The sequence below is a fragment of the Lipotes vexillifer genome, unplaced genomic scaffold (assembly GCF_000442215.2).
Source record: "Lipotes vexillifer unplaced genomic scaffold, Lipotes_vexillifer_v1.1 scaffold1491, whole genome shotgun sequence".
Lineage (NCBI taxonomy): Eukaryota > Metazoa > Chordata > Mammalia > Artiodactyla > Lipotidae > Lipotes > Lipotes vexillifer.
In genome coordinates, this window is record NW_006771679.1 from 78,689 (window position 1) to 97,477 (window position 18,789).

The 18,789-nt window shown below is 36.8% G+C and overlaps 1 protein-coding gene across 1 annotated transcript in view; it reads left to right on the top strand.

Moving 5' to 3' along the window:
* Positions 1-18,789, top strand: part of PIBF1 (progesterone immunomodulatory binding factor 1) — a 195,598-nt gene that overhangs the window by 35,946 nt on the left and 140,863 nt on the right. Inside the window, exons 5-8 of the mRNA XM_007447100.1 lie at positions 8,237-8,370; positions 13,375-13,483; positions 13,759-13,940; positions 15,496-15,621. Of these exons, the coding sequence (XP_007447162.1) occupies positions 8,237-8,370; positions 13,375-13,483; positions 13,759-13,940; positions 15,496-15,621 (551 nt within the window). The remainder of the gene's footprint in view (positions 1-8,236; positions 8,371-13,374; positions 13,484-13,758; positions 13,941-15,495; positions 15,622-18,789) is intronic.

Sequence of the window (18,789 nt, forward strand, 5' to 3'; positions counted from 1 at the left end):
GGAAAGATACATGTTACTTAACGTGAGTTACCTGGGGATGTGGATAGGAGTCAAAGAGGAAGAGAGGGAGGAAAGAGATAAAAAAATATGAAATTCTTGCTCTTAAACTTACCAGTATGTAATGATAATTCCATAATATGTATCTTTTCATTTATAAAACTTATAAAAATTTATAAAATTGTGTTTATGTATGTTTAAACTGTTGAAGTATTGTAAATAATTACAGTAATTTACTTGTAAAACAAAAATGACTTTGTTTTGCCATGAATGAGTCACCTGTTGTTGCACCATACATCTTCATTTGCTTCAAGAGCTAAAAAAGGGCTTCCCTGGTGGCACAGTGGTTGAGAGTCCACCTGCCGATGCAGGGGACGCGGGCTCATGCCCCGGTCCGGGAAGATCCCACATGCCGCGGAGCGGCTGGGCCTGTGAGCCATGGCTGCTGAGCCTGCGCGTCCGGAGCCTGTGCTCCGCAACGGGAGAGGCCACGACGGTGAGAGGCCCACATACCTCAAAAAAAAAGAGCTAAAAAAAATTATTTGAACCTGACCGTAAACTGGTGAATCTAATTTTTTATTCTTTCTACCCACACTTATTAATACTTTTAATGCTTATCTAAATCACTTAAAAGGCATGGGAAACCATACCTTTTTGCGTTGATATACTTAATTAACTTCTTTGAATTGTAAGGGAGATTTTAAAGATAATTTAGCCACTTGGTCTATTTTAAAATGTTAAGATTTAAATATTTTTGGTTCAGTCATATTTGGGTCAATACCTGTTGAAAGGCCAGTACTTCAAATTTGTTTTCATAGTTTGCCAAATAAAATGTTGGCTATAAAAGTTGCCTCTCAACAGATCAACATATGGTTTAGCAATGGAGGGTTCTGCTAGATCCATGAGCTAGTTATGAATAATAGTCATACAATGTTTAGTACAATAGTAGGCACATAAAATGAGTTGGTGAATTAGTGTCCTCACTTTGCAGAGGCAGCAGTTAAGATCCAGAGACCTTGGGAATTCCCTGGCGGTCCAGTGGTTAGGGCTTGGTGCTTTCACTGTCTTGGGCCCGGGTTCCGTCCATGGTTGGGGAACTAAGATCCCACAAGCCACCCAGCGTGGCCAAAAACAGAGAAGGTCCGGAGACCTTGGCTTGCTGGAGCAGTTAGTAGCAGAGACAGATTTGACCCCATGTCTCTATCTTAATCTGATGTCCACAACACTTGATGAAAGTTACCTTTCTTCATCTCTCATCTCTTTCTTCATTATTGTGTAAAATTCTTCCTTTTAGAAAAGCTTAAACTTTTATGTTTGAGTTCACATTTATTGAAAAGATATTGAAGATTATCATGTAATGTAAAATATTTAAATGTTCATGTTTTCTTTCTAACCCAGAGTAGACTTTCAGTTCTTCAGTTTTGTCTTTTTTTCCTTAAGACCTTAGAAGAAGTCCAGAATTTTTTCTTAAATAATATATTTCTTGAGGATCTTAACAACAACAAAAAGGAGTCTCTGGGAGCAAACAGACTGTTGTTTCTTAAAGGAACAGTCTTTAACAATCAAAGATTAACTAGGTTTCTTGTTCTTTTCAGTATTTAGTTGCTTGGAGTAGATTATAGGCAATGTGAAACTTGTACGAGTTCTGAGGAGTGAATTCTCATTTTCTCAGAATAGCTAATCAAGACATTTCTTCTCATTCACTAAACTGCTATCCAACATAAACTGCTTCTGATCTGAACCATTGACCATAAGATAAATGACACTATTTCCCATTTCTAATTTTCTTAGCTGCTTTGTCTCTCCCCAGGCAGGAGATCACTTCATTTTTTAAAGATTTATTTTGAAACATAGGTTACCACTCTGTTCTCAGTTACATGGTGTGAGAGACAGAAGATTTAAATGATGCTTAGAAATTGTATCTAAAGTAATTGCTTTTGGGTTTATACAGCGGCTAACTGTTTAAAATGTGCCTATTGAATCTTTGAATACATTTTTACTTTTTGAAGAAAACATTTAGATTTGATGTTACTTTGTCAAATTATTTTTTGAATATGTATTTAAGGAATAATTGTAGTAATTGTTTTAAAGGAGGGGAGTCCAAGTTTAAATATGAATTATGCATGTGCCATATTTGAACCTGTAAAATTTGCAATAAGTTTTTTTAACACCCTGGATTTGAGCAGTAAATAATATTAACTTCCAATCAGTGGTTTTATAGGTTCCATGGAATAGAATCTTTAAAAAACAGAAACTTGAAGTTAAGAAAGGAATGAACTATTTATGAATTCAAGAACCTAAATTCTAGCTCTATCTCTGCTAGCTCTGGAATCCAGAGGTTTATGTGAGTGTGGAAGTGCCACACTTAAGGACAAATCACTTAACCCCTCTAGGCCTTAATGTTCTTGTCATGGAAATAAGAAGTTAGTAATAGATTATCTCCAGTCTGTCTTTCATCTCTGAAATTCTATAACTGCGAAACGCTCAGCTGGTGGTGTTTGGAAATAAGAGCCTTGTGGGGGGATGGGGGAGAGAAGACATCTCATTTTAAATATAAGAGGCCTAATAGTTGATAGCTTTGCCAAACCACCGTATAATATAAATTTTTCAGTTTTTATATCAAACAGTAGAGAAATATATAGAGTAAAAAACTGAGTGTCTCTTTATTACCCCCTTCCATCCTGCTCAGCCCTTTTCCCCTTCAGTGTGACCCTTGCCTGTCCCCCTTTCCATTCCTAAGACCAGGATCCCTGCAGAACTTCTCCCCAGTTAGCATTTTCCTGGTTGAAGCCTCTTGTCTTACTTTTTTAAAACGTTTGTGTTGTAAAGAAATTTTAATTGACTTTTCACAAAGTGAACACACCCATTTAACCACCACCCAGACTGAGAAATAGAAGCCCCTTTCAAGCTGCTTTTCTCAAAATCTTTGAGAAAATTCTGCGTATATGTTGCATCAATGTCATTGTTTCAACTGAGGTGTTTTATTTGCAGATTTATGATAATATTCTTTAATTTCAGTTGGAAAACTGATGATTTATTAATCGTTAATTTTTAAAGTCACTTTTGCTACATCTTGAGCTGGTTATTTTAAATGCTAGTAGTGCTGCATAGTACCTTTATATTTCAGCATTAGTTGACACCACAAGCATTTCCAGCATTAACTACTATGTGAGGGTTACTGGCTGTAACCAGAGATAAGGCGGGTCTTCAAGGAGCTTCAGGGTGCGTATCAGGAAAACCGAGGATTACAGACAAGACAAGAAAACATGCAACTACAATAACAGATTTGCTTTTTTCAGGCTAGAGATAGCCTTGTATTATTTCCTCTTATGAATAATTTAGAAGATGGAAAAGATGACATTAACTCTGGCAATCAAAGTCAGTTCCATTCTAGATGTGTAGAAAACGGGCAAACAGTTGAAATCTCAGTGACTTAATTGTCATTATCCCTATGCAGTTTTTTTTCTTTATTCAAAAAGGACATTGAGACTTGCTGTTAACCAAACCTATTTACTTCTTATGTAGAAATTTTCTGTTAGAAATGGCTGGTGACTGGAAATTTTGTGTTCTCTTTCTTTGTGTTTGAAAAGATTAAGCTTTTTCCTTCTTTGGTTTCAGTCTATTTAATGTCCTCTTTTGCTCCTTCTTTTCCATAAACATTAATTATAAACTTTCTATGTTATAGGCAGAGTACTAGGTACTAGAATTATAGAAAATTTCCTTTAGTTTTTCCTTTGATGTGAGAGGCAAGTAATGGCTGCTCACAGCACGTGTGATGTGTTTTCTGATGAGGTAAGAACCAGGTGCTGTGGAAAGATGTAAGACAGACATCTAACTCAGATTTGGGGCTTGGAGTCTTCCCACAGAAGGTATTGCTGAGTTCGGGTCAGGAAGAATGCATAGGAATAATACGAAGTAGTCTTCTCTACCATCTTTAGCCTTAGCCTTAAAGTTCTACACAGTCATGGGTTTGATTCATTTTTAATTTTTTAATTTTTTTCCAAAGCTATGCCTTAATCTATTTTATTTGCTAATAGTAAATGAAGCAGATTATTTTTTTCAAAATATAAAGGTAATCATTTTATTTAAGGGGAAGTTTTTCAGTTGAAAAGTCTTAAAAGATTTGGTAGGATATGTACATTCCTGTATTGAACTAATGTGCTTATACTTGGTCATATAGTGTTTATATTTAAAGAATATATATATATATATATATATATATATATATATTCACACCCACACATATATACTATGTTACAGACACATGCATGTACAATATAATAAATACACACATACGCATATCTCCTGTGGAATTGCTCTCTGCTCCAGAAGTTTATACCCTGTATGTTTCAGGGCCAGGTATTGATGTCCTCGCTAGATCTTAGATTTTGGCACTTCCCCACTCACATAAACCCCTGCCTTTGGTGGGGCATTCATTTCATCTAGATGCCCTACTCTATAACCTTCTTCATTTGCAGACCACTGGGACATTGTGTTTTACTCAGTGGAACCCGTGGTCTAGATTTAGTCTTCCTTTCTACCTTAGCTGCTGCCTGGGTTACTTCTTGTGATTCATCCACAACCTTGGCCTTGCACGTGATTGATCTTCTCATTCTGAATGATTACCTCATCTTTTCTTTAGCACTCAGGTTCACGGCCTGCGTCCTGTTCCTTGTCTCCCAGAACTGATTTACTTCTGAAGTTAGCAATTCAGGCTGACCACTGAACATACTACTTCCTATATTTCCACGTTTTTCAATCAACTGCTTTCAGCCTATCTTTAGCAGAATTTCCAATCCATATAATTTTTTTTTATCCATATCTTCCTAAATGTCTTTTCTTCCCTCTTCATCATGTTATCAGTCTTAAACCTTTCTCTTGTCAGTGTTGTCGAATTCCTCCCTGTCTTTTTATCGAACCTGCCTGACAGAATCTCAACTCTTTATTTCTCTGCATGAGCGCTGCTGGAGAAAATCACAGAGGCAGTAACGAGGCTATAAGTTTACTGTTAACCGACTTGAAACCGACGTCAAGCCCACACAATTGTGCTGTAATTCTATTTTTTCTAGTTCTCTCATTTTTCACAGCAGTTATTTTAGGCATTCACCCCTCTCCTCACATCTCCAGCTTTCCACTTTCCTTCTCCCTCTCAGCAAATGACTTGGTATTTCATTGCACAGAGAAAATGGAAATCCTCAGATGAGAACTCCCACAATTTCTTGCCATAAGCATATTACCGTCTGCACTTGTTCTGTTTTGTTTGTTTGTTCTTACTGTTTATAGTGGGAAGAGGCTTTCAAGGAGTGGAAAGTCATATGGCTTTAGAAACCAAGTGGACAGTAGAAAATAGGTGAAGCAGTAGGGTAAGGAGTATTCTGTGACTTGTAGGGCATTGATAAGAGCTACCTGAGGACATCCAAATTCAAGTTTTTAACACTCTGTATCAGCTGGAGAAAAGCCTGCCATGATGAGCATGGCTGCTGGTCTAAGACAAGTCTTCACAGTGAAGATGGAGCCCACACCCTGAGCCTTCTTAGGGGCTTTACTGCTCTGCCCCCCGACCATGCCCATTTTCTCCAGCGTCAGTACCTCTTTTGCTGTTCTTTCCCATCGATATTTTAACATGTCCAAGCTTGTTCCATCTTTTGAAACCTTCATTTATCTCTGTTTTCTTCTTTAGCTACTTCACTTCCTCCACTTTTAAACTAAGGAGAGAATTGCCTACAGTTTGGATGTTTGACAACTTTAGATTGGAGTCCTTACCACACTGTTCTTGAGCTCTGAGACTTTTATCCTCTCCAAGCCTAGTTTCCTCAACTGTAAAAATGAGGATAATACTTTGCTCTGTCCTAAAGTTAAGTATTAAGCAAGAGAATGCATGTATAATAACACGAAAAAGGACATACTGTGTATTCAGATATATTTGCTTTAGCCCCTGGCAGTCTACTTTTCTGTCCCCATCCCTGAAGAGTTAATGGATTTGTTTATGGGTCTCTTCTCAGTAGTAATTAGTACCCCTGACAGTCTTGTCTCCTCAAAGTAGCTCTTCTACGGTTGTCCCTGCCACACCCCCCTGGTTCACCCTCTGTTTCTGTGAATATTCCCTCAGGTTCCTAGGGCTCTTTGTCCTTTCCTCACCCTTTAAATGTTTATATTCCTCAGGAGTCTGTCTCAGTCTTTGTGCAGTTATTAAGGTTGAGCTATCAATTTGGCTATAATCTCCCTAGTAGCCAAAGCAAAGGAAAAGCATTGTGCTGATATTAATTTATAGTTCATGATCATTTACTATGTGCTAAGCATTTTTATAAGCACTTTTCATGTATTACTTGATATAATCTTCACAACAACTCTACAGGGTAGATGAGGTAGATGAGGACAATCAAGTGCTGAGACATAAATGTGCTCGAAGTGTTACTGCAGGTAATTCAGTTCCAGACAGTTGAATTCTGGAGCTTTCCATCCTAACTATAACACTATACACTCTCCCAAAACAGTTACATGATTAGTAGTGTTTAGAAGGGTAAAAGCATTCTTCAGGGGAACTAAAGCATCTTCTGGGACTTAGGTCTGAAATGACGTGTGTGATGATTCTTTGGGGAGATGATAGAGTATCCTCAGCTATGCTCCTCTAATAAATACCACATAGTAGCATTTCATCTTCATGGAGAACATCAGTGCAGAAGAACATAGTATATACCAAAGCAAAGCACAGCCAGTATAGTTTTTCCATTATTACATTTTTCAAACAACCCTTTGATAGAAATTTGGGAGCTAACATTTCAAAGTCATGTCCAATAGTTTAAAGGGGACAAAAACAGTCTTACTTATCTTTGTATCTACAGTGTCTAGCCCAGGACCTGTCACTTAGAAATAGTTCGGTCAGTATTTGTGGTCTGAATGTGACCACACGGAGCTCGTCAGCTCCTTAAAAAAGAATGACTTGGGACAGGCTGTATTTCCTGTGACAGGGGTGGGGGTGGAGTTGATGGCTGCCTGCAAGATCTGATGAGTTCAAAGTGGGAGAAGAAGTCGGAACTCCGCCTCTGTGTCCTGCTTCTCCTCCCCATTCCCATATTCCTGCATCTCTTCATTGATTTATTGAAAAGCATTTCATTCTTACTCTATACCAAGTCCTGTGTAAAGTGATGGAGATCCAGTGGTGAGCAAGACAAAGTCCCTGCCCTTGAGATGTTTACACTCTGCTGTAAAAAAACGAATTTGATGATACACTAAGGTCAGTACTCTAAAGGAGTATTGACAGTATTCAGCTATTCAGGCAGTGCGAACAGATTAGAGCAGGGGTCCCCAAGCTCCAGGCCACGGACCGCTACTGGGCCACGGACCACTACCGGGCCACGGCTTGTTAGGAACTGGGCCGCACAGCTGGAGGTGAGCAGCAGGTGAGCAGGCATCTGCCACTCCCCATCGCTCCCCATCACTCGCTTTACTGCCTGAACCAACTGCCCCCGCAGCCCCAGTCCATGGGAGAATTGTCTTCCACGAAACTGGCCCCTGCTACCAGAAAGGTTGGGGACCGCTGGGTTAGAGGAAGCGTAGTGTGTTCAGAGAACCTCAGATCTTTATTAGGGTTGGAGGTGAAGTATGATTATGAGAAATGGCGAGAAACGAGGCTTGTAGTAAGCAGGGCCAGATGTGCTTTTAAGGTTTTCACTTCTACCCCTCTTCCACATGTCTGCAGTCCCTTTCTACTAGTCTGATGAGTACAAGGAAGATCAATGTAGAAATAGGTTCCAAGTGCTGCAAAACTCCTTTTTTTCCAAATACCACAACTGAAAATGCATGGTTAATCTCTTCAGTAACTATTTTTTTTCGTTGTGAACGTTTGATGTTCATGTGGCTCTTTGTCTCTCGTTGTAAACTCCTCAAGAACAGGGTCAGTGTTTTATTCATTTCTGTGTCCTTAGCATCTGATAGTAACTCAGTAAATGTTGAAAACGTCCTTAACATTAGTAGTCATTTTGTATATTATTCTATTAGCCAAAGCATAGTTGGCCTATTTTTTCTTTGAAAAACAGAGCTCAAGTTTTAAACAAATGAATTTACAATCTACTCAGTGAGTTTAAGATTACCTGTCTTTGAGTAGGGAAAAATTACTAAATAGAAAAATTGAGGATTTTTTAAAATTACAAAGATACGCACAGCTTAACCGAAGAATTCAGTACAGAATTTGGTCAAGTACGTTTGGTTTGAAATGCCTTATTATTGTTTTTATTTATAGACTTATGAGGAAGATCGCAGAAACTACTCTGAGCTTCAAATTAGATGTCAACGTTTGGCCTTAGAATTAGCAGACACAAAACAGTTAATTCAGCAAGGAGACTACCGTCAAGAGAACTATGGTAAAGTCAAGAGGTAAGTAGTTAAGACGGCTACAGTAGTTCTCATTTTTAGCATGCATCAGAGTCACTTGAATTCTTACCATCAATGTCGTTAATTCTCCTTTGTATCTTATTTTTTTCTGTCTCCATGGTTTTGCCTTTTCTAGAATGTCATATAGTTGGAATCATACCATATGGAACCTTTCCAGATTGGCTTCTTTGACTTAGAAATATACATTTAAGGTTCCTCCATGTCTTTTCATGGCTTGATAGCTCATTTGAATAATTAATAATATTCTTTTGAATAATATTCATTGGATAATTGCTATTGAATAATGAATAATATTCCATTGTCAAGATGTACCATAATTTATCCATTCACCTATTGAAGGACATCTTGGTTGCTTCCAAGTTTTGGCAATTAGGAATAAGGCTGCTGTAAATATTCATGTGCCAGTTTCTTGTATGGACATAAATTTTCAACTCCTCTGGGTAAATACCGAGGAGCATGAGCATACTTGTATTGTAAGAATATGTTTAGTTTTGTGAGAAACCACCAAACTGTCTGTCCCAAAGTGTCTGTACCATTTTGCATTTCCACCAGCAATGAATGAGAGTTCCCGTTGCTCCACTCCCTTGCCAGTATTTGTTATCAGTGTTCTGGATTTTGGCCATTCTAATAGGTGTGTAGTCATATCTCGTTGTTTTAATTTGCATTTCCCTGATGACATGATACAGAACATCTTTTCATGTACTTATTTGCCATCTGTATATCTTCTTTGGTGAGGTGTCTGTTAAAGTCTTTGGCTCATTTTTTAATTGGGTTGTTTGTTTTCTTATTGTTGAGTTTTAATAGTTTTTTATGCATTTTGGATAATAGTCCTTTATCAGATATGTCTTTGGCAAATATTTTCTTCCAGTCTGTGGCTTGTCTTCTTATTCTCTTGACATACACCTTATGTCTTCTTATTCTCTTGACATATACCTTATTCTTCATTGCGCAGAAACATGCAGTTTTGACAGTTTGTTGGATTTAGATTGTATTTTTATGTCAGTTATTTTTATTTTATTTAGAAGCTGCTTTTGTCTTTTAAAATGTGATGCCTTAGAAGATAGGAACCCAGTGAAATCCTATGTGTGTAAATATTTTTGAAATCTTACTTATTTTTATTTTATGGCATCAATTTAAATACTTTGCAGTTTTATCTAAAGTTTTTTCAGCTATTCCTTTTTGACAAAAGGCACACATACTTTCAAAAAATAATACTTTCTGAGGATATGTTTCCTATTGTGCTGCTGCTAAGTAGCTATGGCAGAGAATTTTCTTTTTGCTGGAAGGTACTAATGAACCACCACTTAGCTGTATGTCCCTAGGAAATCTTAACATTCTAAGCCAAAGTTTTGTCATCTCTCAGATGGTGCTAATACAATAACTGCACTATATAAATTGAGAAGATCAAATAAAGTAATATTTATGAAAGTATATATATGTATGCGTATATATAGAGAGATGATCCTAATTGTTCACTGCTACATCTACCTGCACCTAAAATAATTCTTGAACTAAAGCAGTCACTCAATGAGCATTTGTTAATTGAATGAATGCTTTATAAATTGTAAAACGCCATAAGTAAATTTGCCAGGATTTGGGGGATATAACATTGGTGCTCCTACTCCCAGCATGACTGACATGCATTATGAATTATTATGCATGCACTGTTATGTCAAAATATAGTGATTGTTGGAGCTTGAAATCCATGACAGCTATACTATTGGGCTTTCGAAGAAAGCTAGACTTCAAAAGAATCATTTCAAAATGAAGTAGGTTGTGATGGTAAGATGATACTTTGAGTTGGTGTTTTGATGTCCTCTCTGCCACTATAAATCTATAGCAATAATAAGTGAAATATGAAAGGAGAAAACTAAAAGGCATAGTCATCAGAATAATCCAGGGTGGCCATGAATGAAGGGTAAATAAACCAAGATGAGCCATGAGTTGATCATTCTTGCAGGTGAGTGATGAAAGTGGGGGTGGGGATATGTCTCACTTTAGCATTTCTCTTTATGTGTGTTTTATTTTCTATAATGAAAACCTAAGAAATAAAAACATAATAAGCATCATCATGTGCTAGAAATGGAACAGAAAAACAACCAAGCAAGAGTGGCTCAAACTGTGAATCCTTTGGTTCACTCAATAGAAAGAATGGATTTTTAAAAAATGGTCTGGTCACAAACATATAAGATAAACTGGGGGAAAAAATCACTTTTATGTCCTTGATAAATTCTCACAAAGGTGCAAAAGAAAACAGATATATGGATGTTAGCTGCATCATTATTAGAAAGAATTCAAATGCTTTTCAACAGCAGCATGGAAAATAGATTGTGATTTATTTTTATAATGTAATTCTACGTAACAATTAAAATCATTAAATTAGATCTGAATGTATATATGGATAAGTCAAACACATAATATTAAATTTTAAAAAGCAAAATGCATGTGCCCATCTTTCTTTCTTTCTTCTCCCCCCCCCCCCAGCTTAAAACAGGCAGTTCCTTAACTTTCTGGCATAACAGAAAGTTCTCAGGTTTATTTTGTGATTTCGTTGCCTCAGCCCTTTCTTTAAGGAGTCTTGGTTCCTTTTAGTGGAGAATGCTATTCAGAAATTAAGATTTGGGTCCTGGTCATTGCTACATTGAATGTTATTTCTAGGCCCTTTCAGTAGGCAGAGGCGCAATGAAGAGGCAAGTGAAAGGATGGCTTAACATACTATGGATAAGATCATACCGATATTTCTAATTCCAATTCAACACCACAATAGCTAGTTTGAAGGGGCTCCAACTGGCCAAATAGGTACAACTTGAATATCAAGATGAATATTAACAGTAATGAGTTACAATCCACTGAACAGAATAAGAGTCCTTGAGTGTGTGCTAGTAAATAAAGAGGATCTTCACAGTAGAATGCCAACCAATAAATACATGTGCTTATTGGAATTACTATTTTGTAACCTCATAATACTGTTTGATTTAGAGTCATCATTGGAAGCTAAAGCCACTGGGTAAAAGTATATTAGAGAGCAGAATGTTAAAATATATCCTATAGCAAATTTGGGTGAAATTCTCTTCCTTTCATATGTCACTGAAAGTGTGTAGAATCAATTATCCAGTTATTTTATAGGACTCAGTAAACTGTGAAATGTTGTAAAAGAAAAAAATTCCCACAGATTACTTATTAATTGCAAAGGGCAAAAAGATACCTTTATAGTTGAGAACTTCAGCAGATACCACCTTAAGCAAATGATCAAAGTTATTGTCACCAATTATGAGATTAAGTGACATCATCTCAATATATCTTTATTTGATGTATTGAGGACACATTATCACTTCTGTAATATTCCTGCCCAGAGTGCTTAATCTAAATCTAGTCATAGAAAAACATCAGACAGATGACAGTTGAGCAACATTCTATAAAGTTGGCCTGTGTGCTACAAAAGGTCAATGTCATGAAAGACAAAGGAAGGGAGAATCTTAACCCCTGGACCGCCAGGGAAGTCCCGGTGATTATATTCTGATTACATAAGAGAATATCTTTAACCTTTGGAAATTCACACCAAATTATTTAGGGATAAAGGGACCTAGTGTCTGCGTATGACAAATAGTTGAGGGGGAAAAAATGCACATTAGAATTGTGTGCGTGTGTGTAGACGTGTATACTTGTATATGCGTGTGTATTTATATATATATAAATTCATATATATATATTTATTCACATATATGAACAACAGAGAGGGAGAGAATAAATATGACAAAGTAATATTTAGTAAATATTACAAAGTAAATATGACAAAATATTAGCAATTGGTGAGTAAAAGTATGTAAAAAACATATGATATGGAAATTTATCATTGTATCTAGGGGATGATATTGGAACAGTGAGAAAATATAGGGAACTTCAGCTTTACTCATAGTGTTCTATCTTTTTAAAAAACAGAACAAAACTTTAATGCAAATACAGACAAATGTAACTGTCGTCAGCTGTGGATAGCAAGTTCATGAGTATTTTGCTGTATCATGCTTTATAATCTATTTTTTTACATTAAAAAAATCATAGCAAAAGTCCTTACTTTGTGAGAATAAAAACATTTATGTAAAGGCGTAAAATACTTAAAGTAATATTACCAAAATATTAATATTGATAGTCATCTTTAATTAGTGGGTTTATGGGTGATTGTTATTTTTCAACTTGTGCTTTGCTCAAGTATAATTATAATACTTTGTTAAGCAGAAGAAATCTTAGAAGTCATCTTTCTAAATGAGTTACTGAAAATCTAATGAAAAGAAAAACAGTTCTTAATAGCTCTCTCCATGGAAACACCAGGGGAGTAAATGAAATCAAGTGCAAAGGAACTGATTCTCACTGCAGAGAACAAGTTAAGAATTAGCAAGACTATTTCTCTGCTCATTTTTTACGATACCTGTTTGTAGGGTTGGTCCAATTCTTGGTTTTGCTGTGTTGGGGAAAAAGCTGGTCTGAAAATGGAAATTAGAATCTCTGGGTAATCATAAACAATTTATGAATGAAATAACCACAAGAATGCCTACCTGTGTATCATCTGTGCAATCTGAGTGATGATTTAAGGCCTTTTTAGCCTAACAACTGAAAGCCTAGAGCCATGTTTTAAATTCTTTAAAAGTTTTGGCTTCAAGATAAGACTGAAGATGATTAATGAAAAGATACCAGAGTGTACCTTAGAAAGTTTTATTATTTACTTTGCTGATTAGTGCAGCTTACATATTTATTTTTTGAAGATAATAAATTCATGTTTATGTATCTGAACAAGGTCTTGAACAGAGTCCCTTCTAAATTTGAAAAGCAGATACTTGATCGTTCATGGAATGACACTGAAGTATCTCTGTTCAGTTTCCTGAAACATAATCGATGCTTTTAAAATGTTTGTTATAAAAAGAGACATAGAATTTAGATATGTGTTTGAGTTTTATTTTAGTAAAAATAAATAGTTGTATTTGAATTTTATAGTGAGCGTGATGCACTTGAACAGGAAGTAACTGACTTAAGGAGAAGACATGAAACACTTGAAGCCTCTCACATAATTCAAGCTAAAGAAAGAAGTGAATTATCAAAAGAGGTAAGCTTATAGAGTCACTTGTATTTATTTTATTGTACTGTGATTGTGGACACAGCTCAGGGCAGAATTGTGAGAGGGACATTTTTCTTCCTTTCTGATGTAATTGCTAGAAAGAAGGGATTTTTTAGTAGCTCTGTTTATATGAAAATTTTCATGGTAAGAATTAGCCCTCTTTATATGTTGAACAAAAGCACAAATGAAAGAAAATAACTCAGTAAGCCTTGAAAAGTAAGATGACATTGCTCTGGACACTGTCTGTCTCTGCGTGTGTGTAGGTAGCCACCTTACAGCATACTGTTACTTTACTGCAAAAGGATAAAGAATATCTCAACCGCCAAAATATGGAGCTTAGTGTTCGCTGTGCCCATGAAGAGGATCGTCTTGAAAGACTTCAGACTCAACTTGAAGAAACCAAAAAGGCTAGAGAAGAGATGTATGAAAAGTACGTAACATCAAGGTAAGATTTACATTATTTTCCATATCAATAGATATAAATTAACACCAGCTTCTTTGAGGGAACTCATGGCTTTGGGGAAGAATAGGGATTTTTTTTTTGTAAGGTCTATAGGATGATATTACGATAATCGTTCATTTTGTTTCCTCATAAGTTACTCATATTCTGATTGATTTTTTTCTTAAGATATTTGGTTTTTTCCAACAACCAGGAGCCTATTTCTTTTAGGTAGCGATATATACACTATGATTATTTTTATTTATTTTTTCTTATGATATAACCTTTTTTTTTTTTTTTTTTTTCCGGTACGCGGGCCTCTCACTGTTGTGGCCTCTCCCGCTGCAGAGCACAGGCTCCGGACGCACAGGCTCAGCGGCCATGGCTCACGGGCCCAGCCGCTCCGCAGCATGTGGGATCCTCCCGGACCGGGGCATGAACCCGTGTCCCCTGCATTGGCAGGTGGACTCTCAACCTCTGCGCCACCAGGGAAGCCCGATAGAACCTTTTTAATTCCCAGTGACTAAGATCTCTACATAAATGTTTTATGGAAGTATATAAATATCTTTATAGAAGTATATTTTTGAAGAAAATGTAATTGTGTGGAGCCTGACTAAGCTGACCTTTTCTTGACTGTGTGAAACATAAAAGAATAAGGAGAGACAGCCTTGAGTACTGGTTTAAGATACAGGCTCTGGGGGATTCCCTGGTGGCGCAGTGGTTGAGAATCCACCTGCCGATGCAGGGGACACGGGTTCGCGCCCTGTCGGGGAAGATCCCACATGCCGCGGAGCGGCTAGGCCCGTTGAGCCATGGCCGCTGAGCCTGCGCGTCCAGAGCCTGTGCTCCGCAACGGGAGAGGCCACAACAGTGAGAGGCCCGCGTACCATAAAAAAAAAAAAAGATACAGGCTCTGGAATCAGACTCCTGCATTTCAATCCTGTCTTCTCTCTTCAAGTAGACGAATAAGCTATTCCTTTATACTAACATCCTTTATAATCCTTGAATTATTTATTCTTAATAACTTTTTACCCAGCTTGTATTTTTCATCAGTTTGTGCTTCTGCTAATACCCTGTGTAACGCTTTGTGACTTTGCTAAGAGATCACAGTGGCTATGGTTGTTGTGCTTAGAAAGAAACGTTTTGTAAAGAGTACATTCGGGTCATTTTTTTTTTAAGATTAATTGTCTTCCAATATGCACCACATCAGATCATTGTTTCTAAGTGAAGGACCTTCCATAATGCATTAGTTTTCAAGTCTTTTGCCATATGCGTTAGATTAGTAAAATATTTTTGAAGATGAATAATTATTCAACATGTACGAACATTTTATATAGTAATTAAGCCTTTAGGGTAATATGTTTAAAAGAAAATCTCAGATGGAACTAGTTTGGAATGGTATTTTTAAGAATTTTAAAGCTTTATATCTAAACTGTGTTTTTCAAGTAACATTGTATGTAGAGCATATTTGACATAAGATATTAAATTATTACATGAAGGGCAAAGACCTATTTCTTTTACAAACAAACAAAAAAAGGATATTCCTTTTGACTCTTTGCAGAGACCATTATAAAACAGAATATGAAAATAAACTACGTGATGAACTGGAACAAATCAGATTGAAAACTAATCAAGAAATTGATCAACTTCGAAGTGCCTCCAGAGAAATGTATGAACGGGAAAACAGGTAAAAAAAAAACCAAGAAGTTTATGTGATATTTTATTGCTCTTTGTTTGAAGCTTATAGTTTTGTTTTGTTTTTTTTTAAGTATTTATTTATTTATTTATGGCTGTGTTGGGTCTTCGTTTCTGTGCGGCGGCTTTCTCTAGTTGTGGCAAGCGGAGGCCACTCTTCATCGCGGTGTACGGGCCTCTCACTATCACGGCCTCTCTTGTTGCGGAACACAGGCTCCAGACGCACATGCTCAGTAATTGTGGCTCAAGGGCCCAGCTGTTCCGCGGCACGTGGGATCTTCCCAGACCAGGGCTCGAGCCCATGTCCCCTGCATTGGCAGGCAGATTCTCAACCACTGTGCCACCAGGAAAGCCCGAAGCTTATAGTTTTATCAAAGTTAAACTTTAGTTCATTACATAATGTCTTTTTTAATACATTAAAGAAAATTTGTCATAAATCTAAATCTAAGTATGATGGAATATTAAAGTTCTAAGGTCTTTGATAACTAGCTTAGAACAGGGTTTATCAGATGTTAGGCCTGTTTATTCTGGTATTCTTATTGTCTTTTTATTACCCTGTTAGCTTTTCCTTTTGCCTTTACCTTAGTTTAGATTAAGAACAGAAATGAAAAGGAAATTAGAGAGTACTAAGAGATACCAGTAGTTCTTCCTGTAATATGCCAGTGATTTCTCCAGGAAATTTTTAGAAGCTGGAATAATAATATGAAGTATTGCTTATGCCTCATATAGCTGCTGGTCCTAAAGACATGTTAGATAATCTTTAAGAAGGATCAGTTTTATTCATGCAGTTACTTTTAGAACAGCATATATTAGGTTTTTTTAGTGATTGGCAGCATTAAGGGAAAAATAAATGCTACTTATTTCAATAGCAGTTATTTTTATATGCCATCATTATGGTTCATATGGCTTTTCAAAGTTGATGTTTTAGAGGGAAACTTTTTTGAAAAGGACTTAATTGTCATACTAGTTTATCAGCACTGACTTGAGTGTATGCTATTATCTTTGCTAACAAGCAAGACTTTAAATCAGACTAAGGTTGATATTAGAGAAGGTTATATTTGAGCTCTAAGAACAATAAATTTACTTATTTAGCAAATATTTATTAAGGTCCACCATGTTCTAGATACATGTCAGATGCCATAGATACAGTGGTGACCTCTGCCTTTGCAAAGCTGGTAGTCTAATGGAGAAATAGAGAAACAATTATCAAAAGTATGATGGTAATGGAGCAAATGGCAAGATACACAGGGTGAGACCACATAGACTCAAGGTATATCTAACTCAGCCCTGGGAGGAATCAGGGAAGACTACGTGGAGGGAGAAGTACGCATGCAACACCTGCATGATGACTAAGAGTAAGACTGTCAGTTATGGGAGGGAAGGGAATTAGGGGAATTAATGCACACCCTGGAGGTGAGACAAAATGAAGTTTTTTGAACAAATGGAATAATTCAGAATGGTTAGACCATAGACCAAGAGGCAGCGAGTTGTAAGGGATGAAACAGAAGAGGGAAACAGGTCCAAATCATGTATTTGAGCCATTGTCTAAGACCATGAACAATTGAAAGATTTGGGGAAAATGCGTGATATGATCTAATTTTATATAAAAAGACCATTCTGTGATGTGGAGGACAGACTGGAAGAGTATAAGGCTATAGACAAAGAGGCCACTTTTAGAGGTTGTTTCCCTTATCAAGACGGGTAGTGAAGATGGAACTGGATTAATAGCAGTAGAGACGGGGAGAAGTGGGCCAGATTGGAAAAGTGCTCAGGAGATGGAACTAACCTAACTAAACAGTCAGGAGGATTCATTGGCTAGATTGGATTGGGGAGTGAGAAGTTATGGATGTCACCAGGTTCTTGATTGGGCAGCTGCGGGGATAGTGATGCAGTTATTAAAGCATTAGAAAAAGACACGGCTTTAATTGGGAAACATGACAAATTTAGTTTAGTTTCATTAAGTCTGTGTGACATATGCAAATAGAAAAGTTGATTATATAAGGTCTGAATCTCAGGAGAAAGATCTAGACGTGAGCTAGACCTGTGGCATAGGTGATACTACTATTTTGTTTTACAAATAAGTACTTATAGTCCTGTGGCTCAATTCTGTTATGGATTTTATAATAAAGGCTTTTATTGGCCAACTTAATAAGCTTAATATGGGATTGTTTCTATGGTAACGTGTGATTACTTCCAAACAATTCACATAGCCACATAAACCTTGGTATGTAATCATTTTGAGAATGCACTGATTTTGTAGTTTTTGTTGTTGCTGTTGTTTTTTTATTTTTTAAAGACTCCTTTAAAATGCATCCCCTGGTAACATAAATTGATGTAAACTAGCACTTATTCTCTAAAATGATTGGCAGAGGTAGGTTGAGAAACAGTCGACAGAACCATTTCTGGAAGCCCGGAAGCTGAAGACAGGTTTCCTTTTCCCCTGTGTTCGTTCTGACTCCATAGCCATGTCAAAGTGGATACCACCTAGTCAGGGAATTCCTGGGACTGGGGCTACTGCCCTAGAAACCCCAGTCAGCCACCGGATCCAAAATGACCCCATGGATATTGAAGCTAGGGTGGATGGTTGCCACCAGGTGGTGCCAAACTGCAGCCCAGGCCCAAAGACATTTGAATTGCACAGGACTTCTAGCCAGCTGTATGTAGTATAGGTTCACCTTTATCATTGTATTAACCTCACAATAATCCAACCCTGTGTTTTGTGTGGCTGAATCTTTTTTAATCCCAGTTTCTTCATTCTGGCAGGATTTAACTATAGTTAGAGTTTACGTTCCACTGGTCTTTCACAAGGTAAAAATAAATTGCAACTTATTTCTTTTTAAATCTTACAACTTAAAATAATTAAGGAACGGATTTTAGTATTCCTTGTTATGAAACATGAGATTCAGAAAACACAAGTGTACACATTTAGATATTTTTGTGTCTGAGCAAATTAATCATGTGCTTTGGACTTATACGTTTAATTGTGTCAATTTTATTTTACCAAAGTATGCTGTTACAATATGAATTAAAATGGATAAAGTACTTACACTGGCATATTTGTACTTAGTCTCCTTGCCTCTTGGCCAATAAACATTTTTAGGAGAAAGTTAAATAATAAGATTAGAGAAATACGTTTTGCCTTTGGTTTGCTTTCTATACG